The sequence below is a fragment of the Larimichthys crocea genome, chromosome XX, assembly GCF_000972845.2.
Source record: "Larimichthys crocea isolate SSNF chromosome XX, L_crocea_2.0, whole genome shotgun sequence".
NCBI lineage: Eukaryota > Metazoa > Chordata > Actinopteri > Sciaenidae > Larimichthys > Larimichthys crocea.
This window is the reverse complement of record NC_040030.1, coordinates 5,772,581-5,792,306: the sequence shown is the minus strand read 5'-3', so window position 1 is coordinate 5,792,306 and position 19,726 is coordinate 5,772,581. Positions and strand designations below refer to the sequence as shown.

Genomic DNA, 19,726 nt, shown 5'->3' with positions numbered 1-19,726 from the left:
ACTAATGCTTCCCTTCCTTCATTTTAAAAATACTTTGTTTAAATATTATTCTAGTGTGTGATTTTAACTTTGAAAACAAGCTCTAATAACTTAGCAATCTCTCCCTTTGAGGTAAATATGAGTTATTTACTGTACCTGTGAGCGGAAGGTGGAATCCATGTTTTTTTTTTCTCAGTTCTGCGCTTTTTTTCCCTCAAAAAGCTGCCTCCACTGTATTTTTAGACCAGAGTTTGTCTTTGGTCAGTGGAAATGTTTAATACGAGGGCGTGGAGCTGACCTGGTCTGTAGCTGCTGCTCAGTAGCAAACACCACAGGAAACACGGGGAGTGGAATTAAAACACACACACATGCACACACACACACACACACACACACACATACGTAAACATATATACACGTAAAGTAAACGTCCCCTGTCCCATCATTTCCCAGCCTTTTACAGGAAACTAACATCTGCCTCAACCGGAACCGGTCTGACACACACTTTCTCACACACACACACACACATGCTTTGTAGTCATACTATTTCAGTTAACAAGGACTGTGTGAATCAAAAGATTTTCCTCTCTTTAACGTTAGCAGCTGGACTCTGTTAACATAACACACTGAACTCTGGTTCGCCTGCTCTCTGGCCTCCATGTAAACGTTGCTGTTTTGATGCTAAAGCTGTTGCTCAAAGGACACGAGCACCCACACTGCTTGTGTATTTAAAGAAGCATACCTTGCAGTTGTAGCTCAGTAACTACAAATGAAGTATACTTTACAAGACTGCCGAGCATTTTCCAAAGAGCTGCATCACTTCTAGACATTTCTTTCTGTCCTTTAGGCAGCCTTTGCTTTCAAGTTCATTTCAGTACACTGTGAAAAGCAACGTGCAGGGACTTGATACTTGCTAATCCATCATAGTCAATGTTTGGTTGCCTGTTGTCAAAGTTGTTATTTTGTAGTGCTGACATTGCAAACAGGCACTACAAGAAAGTAATCATTAAGATCACTTTAGTCTCTCAGGTTTGATTTCCAGTGTTGCATAACACAGCTACACACTACATGTGTCTTTTGGTTAATCTTAAGATCCGATGCAACAGTGTCATTGCTTCTTCATGTAATGTGTGTATGCTGGAAACAGTGTGTGGGAGCAGGATATTGGTACAATTTGACAAGTAAATTGTGTAATGCTTAATTGCTTGTAGTGCATCATGTGATCATCAATGAACATTAGGATTGAGTAGCAAGAAATACTAGGAGTCCTGGGAGGTTTAGTTTTTTAGTGTCTGTATGTATGCTACATGTGCTACATGTATATATGTACTCAAACGTCTCGAAACCTGTCATAGTTAGTGTGTCCTTGACATGGTATTATTACAGTCTTATAAGTGAATCAACTTTTCTCCTGCATTTTTTGACCTTTTAGTCATGCTAGTAGAATGGTTCTGTGGATAGCAATGGTGGTCAGATGGTCTGTCTGTCGGTAGCTCAATCCATCAGTTTGGTCCAGAATGAAGTATCTCAACTATTGGATGGATTTCTATGAACTTGTGTTTGGATATTCATGCTCCACAGAAGATACATTACACTGATGTTCCTCTATTGCGCCATCAGGTGGCTGATTTTGTTTTCAGTGATATATCTTGACAAGTTTTGGATGATTGGTATTATATTTGGTTACAGACACACATTCATGGTGCCCAGAGGATGTATCTCAATGATTGCAGTGACCCTCTCACTTTCTTCTACTGTCACCTGAGGTTCAATCCATTAAAATAACTAATGGATGGATTAACATGAAATTTGATGAGAATGAATTGTAATAACTTTGATTGACCTTCATCTAGTACCATTTCATTTTATCCTGTACTTCAGTTTATGACTAAATACTTACTTATTGCTTACTTATTATGCTCAACTAAGATAGTGTCACTGTAAGCATGTTAGAATATTAAAGTTAGCATTTTGCTCAGAACAGCACCTCAATGATCTCACTGATTTCAGATAGCTGTTAAAATGGGTGAGTAAAAATGGATCAGTGAAGAAGTTGGCCTTAAAGTTGCAACTTAATGTCCATGAACAATGCTGTGCTACCCTTAAGCCGCCAAAATTCCTCAAAGGATATTCCCTTTCTGCAAAAACATACGGGAATAACCTCAGGTTAGCAATATAAAGAGGACCAGATACTTCCACACAACCACTTGTAAAACTGTTAGGATATGCTGAAAAACAGAGGATCGAATGATTCTGTGTGGCTGGTGCGGTATTTCCACAATAATATAATACTCTTTAAAGACAAATGATTGCTTCACTAATGTAAAGAATGCGATAGAACAAGAGCACAAATAGAAATGTCATTTTATGTTTAATTATCACAGTCCTGTTTTTCAAACTAAACCTTGATTTATGTCAAGAAATCCTTGTAATCCTGGAAAAAGAGTGAATCATTTACAGGAGGAATAACTTACCGAGAAAACATTCAACGCTGTTTTCCAGGTAGTTCAGCTAGTGTTCCGTGTGATCTTTAAAGGTTCTGTAAATACAGGAGAGAACTGTCAAGACAGTTTGTTAGTATCTAGAGATTGTTAGTGTTTCTCTAAATTGAGACCACATTTCCCATACACCCTGCTGCTTTCGGTCACAAAGGGGATTTTGCTACTTGTCCCCTCTTTCTGTTATTGCTCCGGGTGTGTTCATTTTCTTTTTAGATTCATTGAAGCGGAAGATAAACACGGTATTTTTGTTTCAGGTTTCACAACCATTCACTGCCAAGCTTTAGTTCCGTTTGCACTGGAAAAGCGAGGCCCGCTGCCTGTTTACTGCATTAATTCAACTGCTTTCCCTCCAAATCTCACCTGATGGAGCACCATTACATTACATTGCATTTAGCAGACGCCTGTCTGACCATGTGGAATACAACACAAAATCTGTCTCTATTTGTTATAGTCATTATGTCTCAGAATGAAAACTGTAATCATATATCCATGTTAACATTCACAGTGTGCTGCGTGAGTGAGATACAGAAAGAGAAAGCAAAAGAATGAGGGAGAGCAATGTGTGTGTGTGTGTGTGTGTGTGTGTGTGTGTGTGTGTGTATGTGTGGTGTTTGTTTCCTCTAGTGTTTGAAGAAGAGATTGGTGAGGGTTATTAGAAAGGCACAGTCCTCATTTAAAGGAGTTCAATGCAGCCAGTTGAAGAAAAGCTCTCATTGAAATTCATGGCTTAGCACCTATAGCAGTGTGGTTTGAGTAGACCAGTGAGAGAGACACACAGCCAGCGTCTGACAGATTTCAATTAAAATGGCATTTACAAGAGCATGGATGGAAAAGTGGAGGGAGGGGAGGAGGAAGACGGTTGAGTTTTTTTTGTTTTTTTTTCTGTCTGGTGAGCTTTTCACTCCAACACTTGTAAAGAATATTTCATCGCACTTCATCATTTATTTGAGTCTGAAATTTAAGAGTCTTCTGCTTTTTGTAATGACTAAAGTCCTCAGTTAGGTTTATACACCAAGGTTTTCCAGGCTACATTAAATATTTACACATGTACCAAACATTGCTGTCCTATAGATGAGAGCAGCCCATTCAGGTACCCTTGCATCACATCCCCCTGCTCCCAGTTGGATGAAGGCAGTGCCTTTTAACATAATAGCATAATACTGTTGCTGTTTAACTATTAGAGGCCCAAACCCTGTACTAAACAATTATGTAATGTTAGGTTACTGAGCGATGAAATGAAGAAATAGAGGTTTATGACTGTCTGTTTACTTTCACTACAAGCTGAGAGAAGTAGAACAGGTCTGTTTCAGTCAATACTCTATGTTACTTTATGCTGTTTACAAGGTTCAATATTAGAAGGTCAAGCTCAATTAATGTGAAGATTAATTAAATATTGTTGAAAGCAGGTGTTTTATACCCTGGCCATATTATTTCACAGTAAAAACTTAAGTTATGTCATCATTAAGACTCTTTTCTGATTCAGTTCAGTCTACAGGCACATTCTGTGCACGTCATTTATTCTAACCACAGTACCACAGACATACACATATTGACTGACTAGGTCCCACACTCTCTGCAGATGGCCTGGAGCCACACATCTCCTCTAAAAGTAAAAAAGTAAAGAAAATCCTAAACTGTATTATTATTATTATTATTTTTTTTTTAATAATTTATTTTTTGTGCAAAATGAGACACAGTAGTTTTTAGACATAGTACCACTAGTAACTTTTCAGGTCTACTTATAATATTACATTACTGTGATGTGTAAAACATTGTCAAAAAGGAAATGCTTGTGTGTTTTGTCTCTTTTTTGTCAGATGAATTACCGTACACTTAAAATATGAGTATAGGGAGGTGGACAGAGTCTGTAAGCAGAAATGTACAAAAGCACTCAAAAAGAACAAAAGGAAAGAAACTGACTAGATTAGCCATATTTATCTAACCGCTGAACAGTATAATGGGCTATATATTTCCATATAAATATAGAATCTGCAGACAAGTGATCAAAACTTTGGCATTGGAAGCTTCCTGTTTGCAGTCTGAGTAGTATTCACCAATCATGTTTAGTCTATTCTTGGGCCTTTTTTTATGCCTTTAATCGATAGGACAGCTGAAGAGAAACAGGGGGCAGAGAGAGAGGGGGAATGACACGCAGCAAACGGCCGTCTGATGTGGGATTCGAACCGGGGCTGGCTGCGGTGAGGACTGTGGCCTCTACACACAGGGCGCCCGCACAACCCACCACGCCACCGACCACCCCTCGCCAATCACGTTTAAGCAGACTGAATGCAATTGGAATGCAATGTTAGAACCGATCGGCTGTTGTCTGATGATGATTTAGCTTTTTTATTAGCTTGCTGCTTCATATACAGATATGTGTTTATAGAGATTGGCAGAAATGTGTCTTTCTCGTCGTTCTTGTGTATGACGTTCCTGATCAGACAGCAGTGGAAGTCTTGGTCTGGATATCTGCTCGCTACATCAGAAGCCCTGAAACTGTTGAAGCCAAAGGCTTAACGGCGGTCAGGCAACAGACGATGGATTCAGAGATTGACAAATACTATAGGTACGCAATCACAAGTGTACGTACTTGAAGGCGATGCACATCACAAAGCAGCACACTGCAGCAGAGGAAGCTGGAAGAGCAGTATAATCCTATATATCCTGTCTGATGCACAGTTTGAAGTTTATTTATAAGAGGCCTTTTAAGTGGAGTTCTTTATGGGTGGCTTTGTTCCTACAGTACAAACACTGGTAACACATACATGTGTGGGCACAGACAGGCATGCACATGGTCATTAGTGGTCGTGCATGTACAAACACACATGTACACATAGTAATGTACACGCACACACAAGTGGTCTTATGACTGGCCATGATGTCAGTCTGTATTGTTTCCATGGATAACGACAACACGCTGCTGTGTGGATGACTTCTTTCATTTACGTTTTATAAATATCACATGATTATTTATAGACTTATTGTTTGTATAGTTGCTTCAAATTAGCCCAGTTTTGAATGTTGCAGCATGTTAAAAGTTAACATCATATTTTCTTCACTGTTGAGTGAAACTGTGAAATCTCTCTTTCTCCCTGGTGAAGAGATCAGGTTGTGAGACTGGCGCTCAGCATCACCTCATTCCTCATCAGCCTCAGAGGAAACAGGGAGGAGAGCGACTGTGAGGCTCTAAATTATCCATCTCTCTCTCCCTCTGTCTGTCTTTCTTTCTCTTCTACATTCCTCTCCCCTTTCTTCCGTTTTTCTCCCTCTATCCATCTCTGTCTTTCACTTCATTCCTCCTTTTTTTTCTGTCTCCCATTATGCTCTGCCAGTCAGACTTCTGGGGCTTTGGGGTGTAACGCTGCAAGAGTCAGGTTGTAATAACACGGCTGTGATATGTTTGGACCTCATCTGGAGTCGGAGCTCCTGAGAGAGTGCGAGAGATGTGTGGAGAGGTGGATAAAGAAAGGCAGGGAAAGTGAAAGACATACTGAGGATAATAAAAGAGACAGAGGAGAGACTGTGTGTGAGACAGACTGTCCTGGGGGCGTCTTGATGAGGGGGCCATGAAAACGCGTCTCAGTGTTTTATCTGGACCTGCTGGGCCTCTTAGTGAGGAGCTTCAGTAGTTGTAAACCCGCTGACCTCCCTGAGCTGCAAACAATCACCGACCTTCTCTCTACCCTTTTAAACTGCCATCAAAACCAACCTAAGGCACTTGTTTGAGAACCTGGAAACAGAAAATTCAAAAGAAGTTTTCAAGATTCTACTTCAAAATGCCCCTCTGGGTGATGTTGTGAGGGGTGAAGGATTTGTGCATGATAATGAATTACTGAACTTGACTGTGTCTCTGTGCCCATCTCTGTGCATCAGCAGGTCAGCGCTGACGTTGAGCTGAACAGAGCTTGACAACAGATCTGGCTGAATATGTATCCAGGGACCCATGTGGGTTATTCAGGTCTGACAGGTAAACGTATCAGTGAGCTGCAGGCTTAGCTTCTCGCCCTCCGCTGCCTCGTCACATCGGACACGGTGAGAGGCCATGATTCGCAGCCGCCGCTCTGTTTGTTGCTTTAGGCTCGATTGTGCTGAGTCCCAGGCCTGTGTGCACCTTCTCCCTCTGCTTCAGTTTATTTAACTTCTCCCAGTTTTAAATTGATTATTGATACTCTGCTTTCTTATGAGTTTAGTTTTCAAACAGGGTCCCCCCCCCGCTTCATTGCACTGCTAGTTTTCTGGATTGTACAGGGTCCAAATTTGGCTATGCATCAGTACCTGTCTACATTTAATGTTAACTGAAATATATTGTATGAATTATGCAATGTGAACAGAGGGACAGGTTTTGTTTGATCTTTTGTTAGTCATGTAAATGCACAATTTCCTTTGGCTCCTTTGATTTTAGACTTTGATGGAATGGTCCTGTAGGGACAGCTAGAATGGCAGCATTTAAGAAAGGACTTTTTGTTTGTGAAGGAGACTCTCTAGGGGGAATGGCACCCTAATGAGGTACTTGAAGTGCTCTTGGGCCCCATGAAGGACATTATTCACCATGGGGACCAGGGAAGGGGTGTGTCTTTGAAGTGTGGTGAGTGCTACTGCACGAAAGCATGTCCCGAGGAGTAAAGATGCAAATGAATGACAATCAAACAAGTTAATCATTTGTCTGATATTGTTTAATCTTTCAAACTTTGTTTCTCAGTTTGGGGATTCACATTTGATTCTTTGAATATGAAATTCTTCAATGAAGCTAGTCAAAGCATTGCAGTGGAAATGTCTTGGAAAAGTACATGTTTGGAAAAGTAACTGAGCCTTTCTTCAACTTGCTTTATAATGCCCCACAACCAGCTCCACAGGTCCCGTTGCTCTTATGTGCTATATATGTAGATGCAACAGTAGTGTAGTAGTATCTACATTTTTGAGGAGGTACCTGTAGCGCAGCTATAACAGCTATGCTATGCTACAGACTTCATAGCTACATTGTAACACCTTTAATTCAACTTAACAAAATAAGATTTGTGTTTGCTTTCTGGAACGACACATAGTGTGATCTGACGCCCCTTCAGGTAAGTTCAGGCACAACAAAAACTTAGTTTGAGGGTAAGATCACGGTTTGGGTTAAAGAAGCGCTTACTTAATGTTAAGGGGGTTAGTTGTTATGGTTACAAAAGTAAACATGTGGTTAAAGTTATGGAATGATCGTGGCCATGCAGTGGTGACTCAGTTGGAAACGGGAAGCAAACCGCCGTGTGAAGGTCTGATGCTGTGTCGACCCACACATCCACCCTTTTTCTCTCAACAGAATTACTCAGCTGTTGACAGGCCTTGTCAACAAAAACATATGTCATTTTTGAGGGCACTTTCTGAAAAAACTGATGCTGATGTTGTAAAAAGTACTTTATATCGCTACATGCTCCACCAAATTTTATGAAAATCCATAAAGTTTCATAAATGGTCCATTTCACAATGGCTAGACTATATCATACTTGTAATTCACTTCGCACTCTTTATTTTACAATATTGGACAAAACCAAACAAGTGTAGAAACTCCTTAACGCGTTGAACTACTCCCAGCACACCTGTACTGTGGAATGATGTGCATGTATATCATTGCTTTGACTCTCATCTTCATTAGAGAACCTCTCTAAATTAAAGAAATTTCCTTTTAAATGAGCTCATTTTGTTGCTAGTGGAAAACATCATATCTGAAACTTTCCATCACTTTAGAGGGTAATAAAGTTTAGCTGTAAAAATTCAACGATAGAAATCATCTTTTGTGAGTGAAGACATCTGATTGTGCCATGATGAGTAGACATCCGCACACTCCCAAACAAACTTTTCCAGTGTTTCTCAGAGCTCAGTAATATCTTTGGCTGCCTTCTCCCTCCCTACTCGCCTCTCTGGAGAGCTTTGGCCCTCCATCTTCCACATCTCTGCTTCCTCCCCCTGCTTCTCTCCCCGCTGATGAAGATTTAAATACTGGCCTATTTCAGATATTATTGCCACAGTGTGCTCTGTAAATCACCGGGATGGGAGACCACATCAAACAGGCTCGGGTGAAGGAATGAAGGGATCAGAAAAGGAGTAGGAGGAGGGATGACCAGCTGTGTCAGCGCTGACAAGAAGAAGAAGCCTTGGATCAGTAACAGCTGAGAATATGGGCTGAGCACAGTAATAAATTAAGTTCAGGGATTAATTGGCACTCATGAAGAGAAGGAAATGTCTCTGGATTTTAGTGTGTGAGAAAGGACTTCCAAACAAGTAATTTTTAGTCTTTTAGTAATTAAGAAAGGCAAACAGTGGTTGGATGACCCTTGGCTGTTCAGCTCAGCCTGAGGATCATGTTCACTGTCACAGACACCAGAGAAACCACAGGTCCTCAGTTCCAAGTCCTCACTGTCTCCTGTAGTTGTTCTCTGCTGTAATTATGGGTGTTACGATGATGTAGTAGTTTCAAGTTGTCAGTGGTGGAGTCCAATCAATCACAGTAAGATCATCCTTTAGGGAATTATGGATTTTATACAGCACAGCTTGGTTCCACTTGACTTTTGATTTTGCATTTGTTACATGTCTGTGGTACCAGCGTTGTTTTATTTATAGATATTTTATCTTACTATACATTCTGCATATTCTTTGATACTCTCACCTACGATTGTGAGAAATATTTTATTCACTCCTCCACTCAGTACATTCCATCTTCAGAACAGCTGCCCCAAGCTCAACTCCTAACAGCTTACATGTCAAGACTCAGGTTTTAAAGCCTCGTCATTTGTGGTGTGCAAACATCATTATTTCCACACAGTCAGAGAAATAAAAAGTGCATCCTGGTCATAGTTCAGTTATAAAATCCTAGAGCACCACAGAACACCTCTCCTCCCAGCTGCTGTCAGTTGGTTTAGCCAACTTCACAAACATTTAGCACCAGAGCTGAAAGAGTTGGAGCAGAGAACAGAGATGTTTCCATCACCCCTCTATATTTCATCACAGTACAATTTGTTGCTAGGTTCTCTCTTATAGGTTTAACACCTGCCATACTGTTATACTGAGTTGTTTTGTGTACAATGACAGCAAAAAAGTGCAGTAATTCAACTGAGGCAAAATCCCAGGCTCCCCAAAGTCAGGCTTCATCCTCAGAGGACAATGAATATACAGTATGTTCAAGAGTTTGTGGAAAATTTAGTCTGGACCAAAGTGGTGGACCAACCAACAGACCAACTGACATTAACACCTGTAGAGCCAGGGGGCCAGCGTTGATAAAAATCAAGTTTTGGGGTCTTTAGGACGAAAACATAGTTGAAACATGAAGGGCAAAATAAAATGAATGTGATGTCTTAAGTAGAATTATGCATCAACATGAGGGGGACAGAGCACATTGAGCATATAGACATATACTTGTGTAGGTGCAATTAACATAAAAAATTATCCTATTTTCTGCTACTGGAAAATGCAAATTTCTAATTGGACCATGTGTTTAAAGTCATTAAATAGGAAATGGGAACTGACCAAATCGTAAGGAAGTGAAGGGGCAGCCGCTATCTCAGAGAACTCACACACTATTCCTTTAAACATTAATTTAAATGTCAGTATAGTCCTCAAAATGATGGTCTTAATGTGAGAATTCACATATATACTGTAAATATCCTAGAATCGTGGGAAATGCAGTGGGAGTGCTCTCATTTGGTCTCTAACTGTCTGTCTGCTGTAGTGTGCCTTTCCTCTGACAACACCTGAAAACAATGCAATGATAGTCAGATAGCTAAACAATGAGCTGAAACTCTCTAGAAATCTCTTTAGAGTCAAGCTGCAGATTCATCTTATAATTCAGTTTGACCACAGTAGGCATGATGTCCATAAAGTGATAAATATAAATGATGATAGAGGAAAATGTTATATTCACTCATTCAGCTTCTTACTGTGAGTGATGTGTTCCTATGTGAACACACTACTGACTGCCAGTGTTACAAGAGCTTTGGTTGTTTCACATTAGAAACATTTCTGCTGTGTTCTTCTCACCCGTGTGAAGTGGGTGGGGCTGGCAAATATCATCAAAGAGCGACCAGCCAATGAAGCAGATTCACTGTTTTTGTGTTCATCTAAAGATTTTGTTTACCTCTTGTTGCTGCTTATTCAGTCAGGCATATTTAATGTTGTAGTGTTATATATGTTCAAGGACTTCATCATCACTCATGTGTGCCATCAAAGAGAAGTTCCACAGCTCTAAAAAGTCATTAAAGTGTCTGTTCCTGTTTCTCTGTCCCCTGCACAGACGGCATGAACTGCATGAACAAGGACCACGCCTGCGCCCACATCTGCAGAGAGGCTCCAGGCAAAGGCGGGGTGTCGTGCGAGTGCCGTCCCGGCTTTGAGCTGGCCAAAAACCAGAAAGACTGTACATGTACGTATCACACACCTGACCTCAGTGCCACCCCACATCCCCCCACAAAACACACACCACAGGAAGTGACTGTGCCTTTAGCTCAACCTCTAGCCTCCTTTATGTGTCGGGTTTGTTCACATTTGTTCACATTTAATGAGCAGCTCACAGATGTAGGAGGTCTTGAAATCTTACATGTAGTCAAATACACTTTCCGTCATCTGTTAATATTTAGTCAATTGACTTGTCACTTTATTTTACAATCCACATGGCAGAAAGGTATTAACACTTTGTTTCATAGACTTGATTTTATTGAGGTTACGTACTGGTGCGATGAAGGATCTAAACTGTTCCTGTAATAAACATCTGTAATAGCAATGATGGACAGGTTCCAGTAGACCTTCAGCAGTAAAATATGAGGGTGGACATTTAATACCAAAATCAGTTAAGCGTTTCAGGCCAAGCTGAAGGTGCTGATGGATTCAGTAGAGAGATTTCGTGCCTCTAACCTCCCCTCTCGCTGCTCCATCCCTGTTTCTCACTCTTCACACCGAGTGCCTGCAGCCATGGAATTTAAGGCTGCTGTTTTTGAGGGGGAAAAAATAAGCTTTTAGTTACACTTTGTTTGGCAACACATCTTGTTCTCCTCTCAGACGGTGAGAGTGTAAAGATTGTGAAAGCCTCTGAAAGGCTCTAATGCATCCCCCGCTGTGGTAATATTTCATTAGCGGCGAGGGAGCCAGTGCTGTGCCGGCCTGTTGAGCATGGCGGCACAGGACGGTAGTAAACGAGCGATGAAAGAAATGGTAGTTGTGTCTACAATACACACACACACACACACACACACACACACACACACACACACGTTCCCTTCTTTCTCCTCTCTTGTCCTCTCTCTCTCTCTCTCCATTTTCTCCTTGTTCTGTCCCCCACAGCCTTCACTCTCTGCCTCATCCTTTCTGTTCTACTCTCCTGTCTTCCCTTCTTTTATTCCTCAGAGCAACTGAAAGATCCAAAAATAGTTACAAAGTTTAGGAAAAGCTCCCAAAGAGTTCACTAAGTGTATTCATGCTTGCTTTTCCTTTTCATCCCTAGAGCTGTGAAGATTTGGCGAATTAGGAGAAAGTAAAAACTGCTGGTCTCACATTGTTAGTATTTGACGAATCAATTGTGTTTATTATGGCAAACTCCATCGCAAGAGTTTGTGGCCCATGAAAAAGTACTACTTAGCTGGCTGTTTTAGGGCCAAGGAAGTAAAGCTGAAACCTGGTTTCTCTGGTGGTTAATGGCTAAGGTTTGTGAGTTCTCAAAATAGCTCGGATAAAGCTCCTGCAGTGAAATGTCTAAGTTACTATCTCCCCCTTTCTTTCCATCTCTCTCTCTCTCTCTCTCTCTCTCTCTCTTTATCTCTCCTCGGTGAGTGCATTCTCTTCCACATCTTTTCTCATCCCTCGTGCTGTTCTCGTTCTTTTTCATTTTTTTCTTTTTCAAAAAAGAATTAAGAAAAATAAACCTTTTTTTCCCCTCTACCTCTCCATGTGTCTCCCTTTCCTCCTTAGGCCCCTTTTGTCCTCAGGAAGTTTTACAGGAAGTCAGGAGCCTCAAAAGGAACTTAAGCTGACTCAAACTCCAGAACCTAGTCCCAGTTTTACATGGGAGTTTGTGGTTATTATTTTACCATAAACTTTAGTAGTCACTTTAACCCAAACCATGGTCTTTCCCTAACCCCAACTAAATTTGTTTTGTACCTAATCAAATCTAAATCTATAAATGAAAGTGTGTTCTGTTATCCTGAGCATGGACTGACAAACTATTTTTGGAGAATTTGTTGTAATAATGTAGAACTACACTAACTCCAGGCTGCTTTTTAAGCCAAAAGAGACCTGCGACCCAGACAAACATAAAAATAATAACACACAGACCTGTCCCAAGAAATAATATTAAATCTGAGCAAATTATCAGCTAACTATGAATATACTATGAAAATACTGATTTCCAGTCACATTAATAGAGCCTTCACTTTATATAGAACATGACATGAGATTTTCAGACAAACATCATTTTGGTTCTTTTTCCATGTAACTCCCTTCTCCCTCCGTCTTATACCTCTCTCTCCTTCTATTCCCCCCTCCGCCCCATCCCTTTTCTCTCCCTCTACTTTAACTCTCTTGTTCTGTATTCCCCATCTCTCTCTCTGTCTCTCTTCATCCACTTATGACTGTCTCCCACCTGTCATTTCATCATGTTGCTCCTTTATTACTGTACACTATGAACGTCCCTCTGGAGCTTCTGTCTGGTACATCATTACTGTAGCTTAATAAAGAATTAGTGGACATTTGAAATGTCGCCAGCTCTGTAGTGCACATGTTACACAAGCCAGGAGTAAGTCTTTATTGTGCGTGTGTTGTCTTCAGTGACGTGTAACTATGGAAATGGCGGTTGTCAGCACACATGTGATGACACGGATACCGGGCCGGTGTGTGGCTGCCACCAGAAGTACGCCCTGCACTCAGACAGCAAGACCTGCATCGGTGAGTGATAACCAAGATGGCTTCACACACGCGCGCGCACACACACACACCCTGGAGCCATCACAGCTGTTTGACTGTAACATCTGTTGTATGATAGAAGGCTCTGGCTCTGGACAGTTTCAGTGTAGCACAGATGTTTTAAAAGAAGAAAGTAACAGAATGAGGAAGTCGAGGGGTCGAGTTTGAGGTAGCTCACCACATTTCCTCTTCTCTTCCTCACACCCTGCTGAACAACGAAAGAGACAGGGATCTGCTCCACATACACAGAATGATGTCCACATCCAGCTTCATCACCGTTTATTAATATAATCAGCCTTTTTACACTGCAGATAATGAAACGATGCCTGCACATTATATCCTGCCTCTAACATTGCATCAGTGTATATAACCCACCAGAAGCACTGCTGTAAGGCTGTAGGTACATTACAAATTTTGTACAAGCTGAAAACTCATGTAGAGTAATTATTTTATTGCAAGAACAAAATTAAAATGATTGTTCACAAGGATTGCAAGGATTCCAAAATTGGACACAAGTTGAACATTTTCTCCAACTTGTCTTTTTATTTTATAGCCAAAGAGAAAAGCTAGCAGCTAGCTTGAGGGCCTTTTGGCCCAGGACTGAGCCTCTCGGGCTGCTTACAAATTCTGCATTACCAGGACTGACAGGCCTTATATTTAAATATGTCCATAGAGGTGCAGATCATGGCAAAAAGCCCTATAAATACACATTTACGGTCCTCTTGGCTTTCCATACATAAATGCTGGCTGTAGGGTAGATGACATTGTTCCAATGTTCTTTTGTTAAATATTTTCAATGAAAAGAAAAAAAATGACAAGCTCTAAAATCTTAGAAGCTAATCTTCATCATCAGAACACTACTTTCAACATCCAGTGGCTAAAAAAGAGGATTCCTGTTGGGGATTGAAACAAACTGCAGCATTGCAGTCAGTTAATCAGGATGTAGAGGTACACATACACATCTACTGTATGCATCAAACACCATGATAATGTCCATAATAAGTGTTGGACATTGTACCACAGCAGTGATATGTTGGCGAAACAGTGAGCAGTAATATGTTTTGAGTATTAGAGAAATGATGAGTTGGCTGGTGGAAAATGAATGACTGACACTTCTCCCACTCTGAAAAACACATTCATCACGTCAAAACTCAGTGGACTCAGTGAGCCCAGCCAGCACCCAGCAGGCAGCTCTCTCAGCCCAAACAGGCCATTTGTATATGACTTTCAACAGAAGCATGCCTCCACATCCTGGCTCTCACATAGAGGATATTCATTTTCATCTTCCTATTTTTCTAACCAGTAGAGGATGGATAAGGCGTTCCAGGTAAGTGGAGTTGTTCATAAGTCTGTTTTCTCCACGTCCTTCCTGCTGATACAAATGTAACAGTTTGCAGAGCCTGAAAGCAATTTCCATCACCACTTCTGTGCTGTCGCAGCCAGTCTGCTGCAGCTTGTTCCAGTCGCTCTGGTTATAGTTTGAGTTGATTGGCTTCAAGTGCCTCCAATTTAAGGTATTGATCATTTGTGTGTACATATCTGGAATTTATACCCTCAAATTTTTTATCAATAATTTGTTCACTCAATCTAATCGTTTTATTAAATGATAATTTGGTCCCTCAAGTTATGTAGCTGCACAAATGTTCCTGTGTAATGCAGTACTAAATAAACAAAGAAGTCAAGTCATGCACAATCTAAATGGGACCCTTGGGTTTAATAAAGTTTTATGTTTATTTTGGATTATGGTATGTAGATGCATTTAACATTTTTGCTGTTAAACATGATGTGTTATCTTTGGCAACATATTGTTCCTTCTTTCTTCTTTGTGTTGGAATTATTCTTTTGGAAGTATGAATTCATAGACTATGGACACATCTTTCGAAAAATGTAAATCTCATATATACTGGGCTCAGGTCATAGCAATAGTCAGTTCTGTAAATAATATTAATATGATTCTGACTGAGCTGGCTTATGAACAGTTCATTGAACTCTGGTTTATTTGGAAAAACCAGGGGAAAGATTTGAGTTTAGGTGGCACCAAAACACCTAAAAAAGAAGGTCTTCTTTTCTTGAAGAACTGCTGCATGACTTCTCACGTGTAAGGAGGAAACCCAATTCAATTACAGAAAACCTCAAAAAAAATCCAGGATTCATGGGTATAATGAGATGGAGGTTGACATCTGATAGCCAGCAGTTCCTCAAACTCGGAAAGTTTAGCGTGGCAAAATGAACCAAGACCAAACCACAGTCTGGACTGGCTGTTTTGTTCAAGTATTCAGAATTAATCCAAACACCAGAAAAGGTGTTCATAACAGCTCATTCTAGACAGAAATTCCTCAAGCAGTAATCTCTTAAGTTCAGAGTTCAGAATCAGAATTAGTTTTGACTTCCTGCTGCCAGAATCTCCAACAGAGAGGATGACAAGTCACCAAATCTCTGTCCAATTAATGAGCTGCCTGGGAGTCTGTGTGACTTCAGTTTACATGTTCAGGTTCATTTGTAAGGAGCAGTTTAAACCTCAAAATACTAAAACTCATTTTAAAGACAAAGAAGACAAAGATTTAAGACTTTGGTATGGATTATAACAAGAAGAGACAAGAGACAAGTTTTCTCATTTTTGACTCTGAAGTGAGAAGCGTCTCATAATGATGTCAATGCTGTTGATCACACACACGCACACACACACATGGACACACAATTATCTGATGTCATTTTGATGTGCTGTCCTTCCTGCTGTGTTCGAACACTGGAAACACCTCTCTTTCTTTTTTCTCTGTCTGTCTCTCTCTGTCTCTCTCTCCGTCTGTTGTCTTCCTCTGTCTCTCTCACTGTCCCTCACCCTCACCACTCGAGCAGATTGCTGTGCTGCTTTTCGGCAGTTCCAGGATTTGACTGTTGATAACCCCTTTTTCTTTCCAGCTGCTTTGAAGAATTCAAACACACCATCAAGGAAAGTCTTCGAAGAAGAATCCGAATGAGAGCGAGCGGGAACCCTCCTCTCCCTCCTTTCCCAATGTCTCTCTTTTCTGTCTCCCTCTATTCATACTTTGACGAGAGACAGGACTTCTGAATCTGTGGTCTGAGTGTCCCAACTGCTCTTGGGGCCTCTCTTTAAATCCCCCACCCTCCCTTTTACCCTTTCTATGTAGCACTGTCCCTCTGCTCCACCTCCTCCCTCCTTCTCCTCCTCCTCCTGCTTTCTGGTGATAGTACCTGATTGCCTGTCTTGTCTGAGCATCCATGTTAAAACCAAATCAGGTGGATTTAAAGGATGAATCCTCAGTGTACAAGAGGAAAAAGTGACTCTGGGTGGGGGGGCTAGGCCACGTGTTAGACTCGGTGGTTAAAAAACGGACATCTCAATTGCAGCCTGATCTTAGGTAAAGCTCCCACGAAAGCAAACCTAACCTCCTCCTCCTCCAGCTCTCTTACTCCTCATCCTTCACCTCCTTGCAAGTCCTAAACAAAATGCAACCAACCTGTCAAACAGCAAACCCACATCCCCATCCATCGGCCCCCATTCTTGCTCCGTACATCTTCAAAGAGAGGCAGGGACTCACTCTGCTCACCTTTCTTCACTCTAACATGCCGTTTTTACTGCATGTGTCCACTCACGTGCCACATCGTTCATTTGTCTGCGTCTGCCTCTTTCACTAATCTTTCTGTCCGTCTGTCTGTTTGTCTTCTTGTCAAGCTGCATGGGAGTGCCTGCTCTGCATTTTTTTCTTGTTTTCTTTTTTTTTTTCTTTAATTTTTCCCTTTTTAAATTGAAGTACATTTTTTATTGTTGTGGTTGTTTTTTAGCGACCCTGGTCCCTCTGTTTCCTTCCAGTGCATTGGTTTTTACCATTCTCCTCCTAGCTGTAGTAGTGTAGAGTGGTTTAACTCTCCCCCCTCCTCGTCCTGCGTAGGTCTGGCTCTCTAAAACACTCCCCTCTCTGTGGGCCTCCAACCACTGCTTAGTCCCATAGACTCTTTAGGAGTGAGTGGGACTCTTCTCCTTCCCACCCCTTCTCAACCTGTCTTACACATCCACCCTCACCCTCACACACACACACACACACACACACACACACACACACACACACACACACACACACACACACACACACACACACACGCTAGCATTTTATCTCCCTCTCTGACCAATTTTTTTCACACACTCAAGCAAGCAGACACTCAAAAGTATGCACACTGGTATGCACAAGCGTTCGATTCAACAATCACACTCACACATTCACACAGCCACATTTCACCCGTTAGCTGAGCACCAGAAAGCCTCCATTCATCCCTGAGTGTACTTCAGAGAGTCCTCCACTTTGTCCATCAAGCGCCTGAGAGAAAACGGTAGTGGGCCGAGGAATGGAAGGGACATTAATTACCCCCATATCCAACACCCTCACCACCCCCACCACCATCCCATAGGACTGTGTGTGTGTACATCAAAGCCTGGTCCTATTGCGGCCAGTGGCATCCATTCACAGAGAGATGCTCATTCAGGTCCCAATGACTCAGGCCCATGAAAGGCTGCCACCTTCTCCCAAGTCCAATCATCAAACCCACCATCCCCAACACCGCGCCACATGCATGCCATCTTACCATCTTAACAGCAGTCTCACCCCCTCCACCTCCCCCGCTGCCCAGCTTTGGGAACGTGGTTTTTCCAGCGTTGACTGTTAAAGCCAGTTGTGATGTGTTCCATAGACAAACAGGCAACCAGCGCTGCCCCCAGACTACCTCCTCCTGCTTTTTTATTTCCTTGCATGCCCTCCCTACACCCTCCCTTCAAATCCCCATTTCTCAGTGTGTGCACACTTCCTTCCCTCATATACCTCTCCCATTGTGGCCCATAATGGGACTGAATCTGTGTTCTTTGGTCTCCCTTGTTCTGTTTTCCTACTCTGTTCATGATTCCCTTTCAATCATCTTGTCATTGCTCGCTTCTTCGAGCACCTGTTGTGCTGTCGAGACCTCTCGTCCTTCCCTGCACCTCCTCTTCCACGTCGTCATCATCACCTCCTTTTTCTTTGCTTCTGTGTCTGTGCCCACATTTAAAGCAGCTTGTCTTGGAAGTGTTGGACACGTATTTTCCCCTCCCTCTCTTCCTCGTCTCCCTCCTTCATCCTAATGCAAGGGAATCATTGCTGACAAAGTGTGGCTGTTTGATATGGAAGACAGAAACTCCATCGGCGACAACAGCAACGTCAACATCAGAATTAAAATCCCTCTTAACGTTCACCCCAATCCCACTCCATCCCCAAAACCTCCCACACCTCTACCTGCCTTTTTTTTATTTATTTTTTTATATGTAAGCCCTGAACCTCCTCCCTTCTCCTTCCCTACCTACCTACTTGCCTACCTACCGCTTCATTTTGTAAGCTACACACTGATACTGATCATTTTCATTTATTTTGTTTTGTTCTTTTGTTTGCTCTGGGGGATTTATCATTTGTTTGGGGATTAACACTCTAACAGGGATTTTGGCGCTTCTTCATCGCTTCTTGCTTCTTGGCTTTGGTTTTTTGCTCAAACGCCAAGAGGGGCTGAAGGTCTGGTCATTTGGGCTTCTCATTAACCTGCTGCTCACTGTTTGTCCCCTTGTCACTTGTGTTTTAGAGAAAGATGAGGCTGCAATTGAGAGCTCTGAGTTCAATGCCACGTCAGTAGCTGATGTGGACAAGCGGGTGAAACGGCGGCTACTTATGGGTAACTCTTTTCTTCCTCTTTCTATGTGTTGCCATGGCGCTTGTGCTTGTATCCCCAACTCCACTCCTCTCCGTTCCTCCTCGTCCTCCTCTCTCTGTCTTTATTTTGTTAATCTTTTTTTTTTTTTTTTTGGTAATCTTTGATGCCCACTGTGTCTACTCCCACAGTCACGGTTTTGTATCAGTATATAACGTGATGAAAGCGGAGTAAAGAGGTCACTGTTTTCCTTTAAACCCTTCCTCCCTTACTCTACCTACCAAATTTCTGGATGGCTCTAAGGTTTTCTCAGTGACTAACATTAACTTTCCCAGTTGTACCTTACTCCAAATGTTATGTTTCCAAATCCCACCATTACCCATTTTACAAAAACATGATACCTTAGTAGCAAACCAAAATGCCTGAAAAGGTCCCAACTTGCCCCATGATTACCAAACTACACTATGAAAGTGGAGAGTAATAAAACTGTGTCAGACATCCCAGTCCTTTGTAGTGAATCATTTAGATTTGTGTTTAACCATGGTTAAAGTCAGCACACTGGATAACCCTGTGACCAAATGGTTGTTTGCTCTTTGTTATGTTATTTGCCCTATTTTATGAGATTTTTATCATCAGACATGAAA

At 41.6% G+C, this 19,726-nt stretch overlaps 1 protein-coding gene across 3 annotated transcripts in view; it reads left to right on the top strand.

Moving 5' to 3' along the window:
- Window positions 1–19,726, top strand: part of scube1 (signal peptide, CUB domain, EGF-like 1) — a 97,633-nt gene that overhangs the window by 42,750 nt on the left and 35,157 nt on the right. For 2 of the 3 annotated variants that reach the window (XM_019257643.2, XM_027272049.1), the window contains 3 exons: window positions 10,744–10,872; window positions 13,266–13,382; window positions 19,017–19,106. In XM_019257643.2, coding sequence (XP_019113188.1) covers window positions 10,744–10,872; window positions 13,266–13,382; window positions 19,017–19,106 — 336 coding nt within the window. The remainder of the gene's footprint in view (window positions 1–10,743; window positions 10,873–13,265; window positions 13,383–19,016; window positions 19,107–19,726) is intronic. The other variant, XM_019257644.2, reaches the window with a different exon arrangement.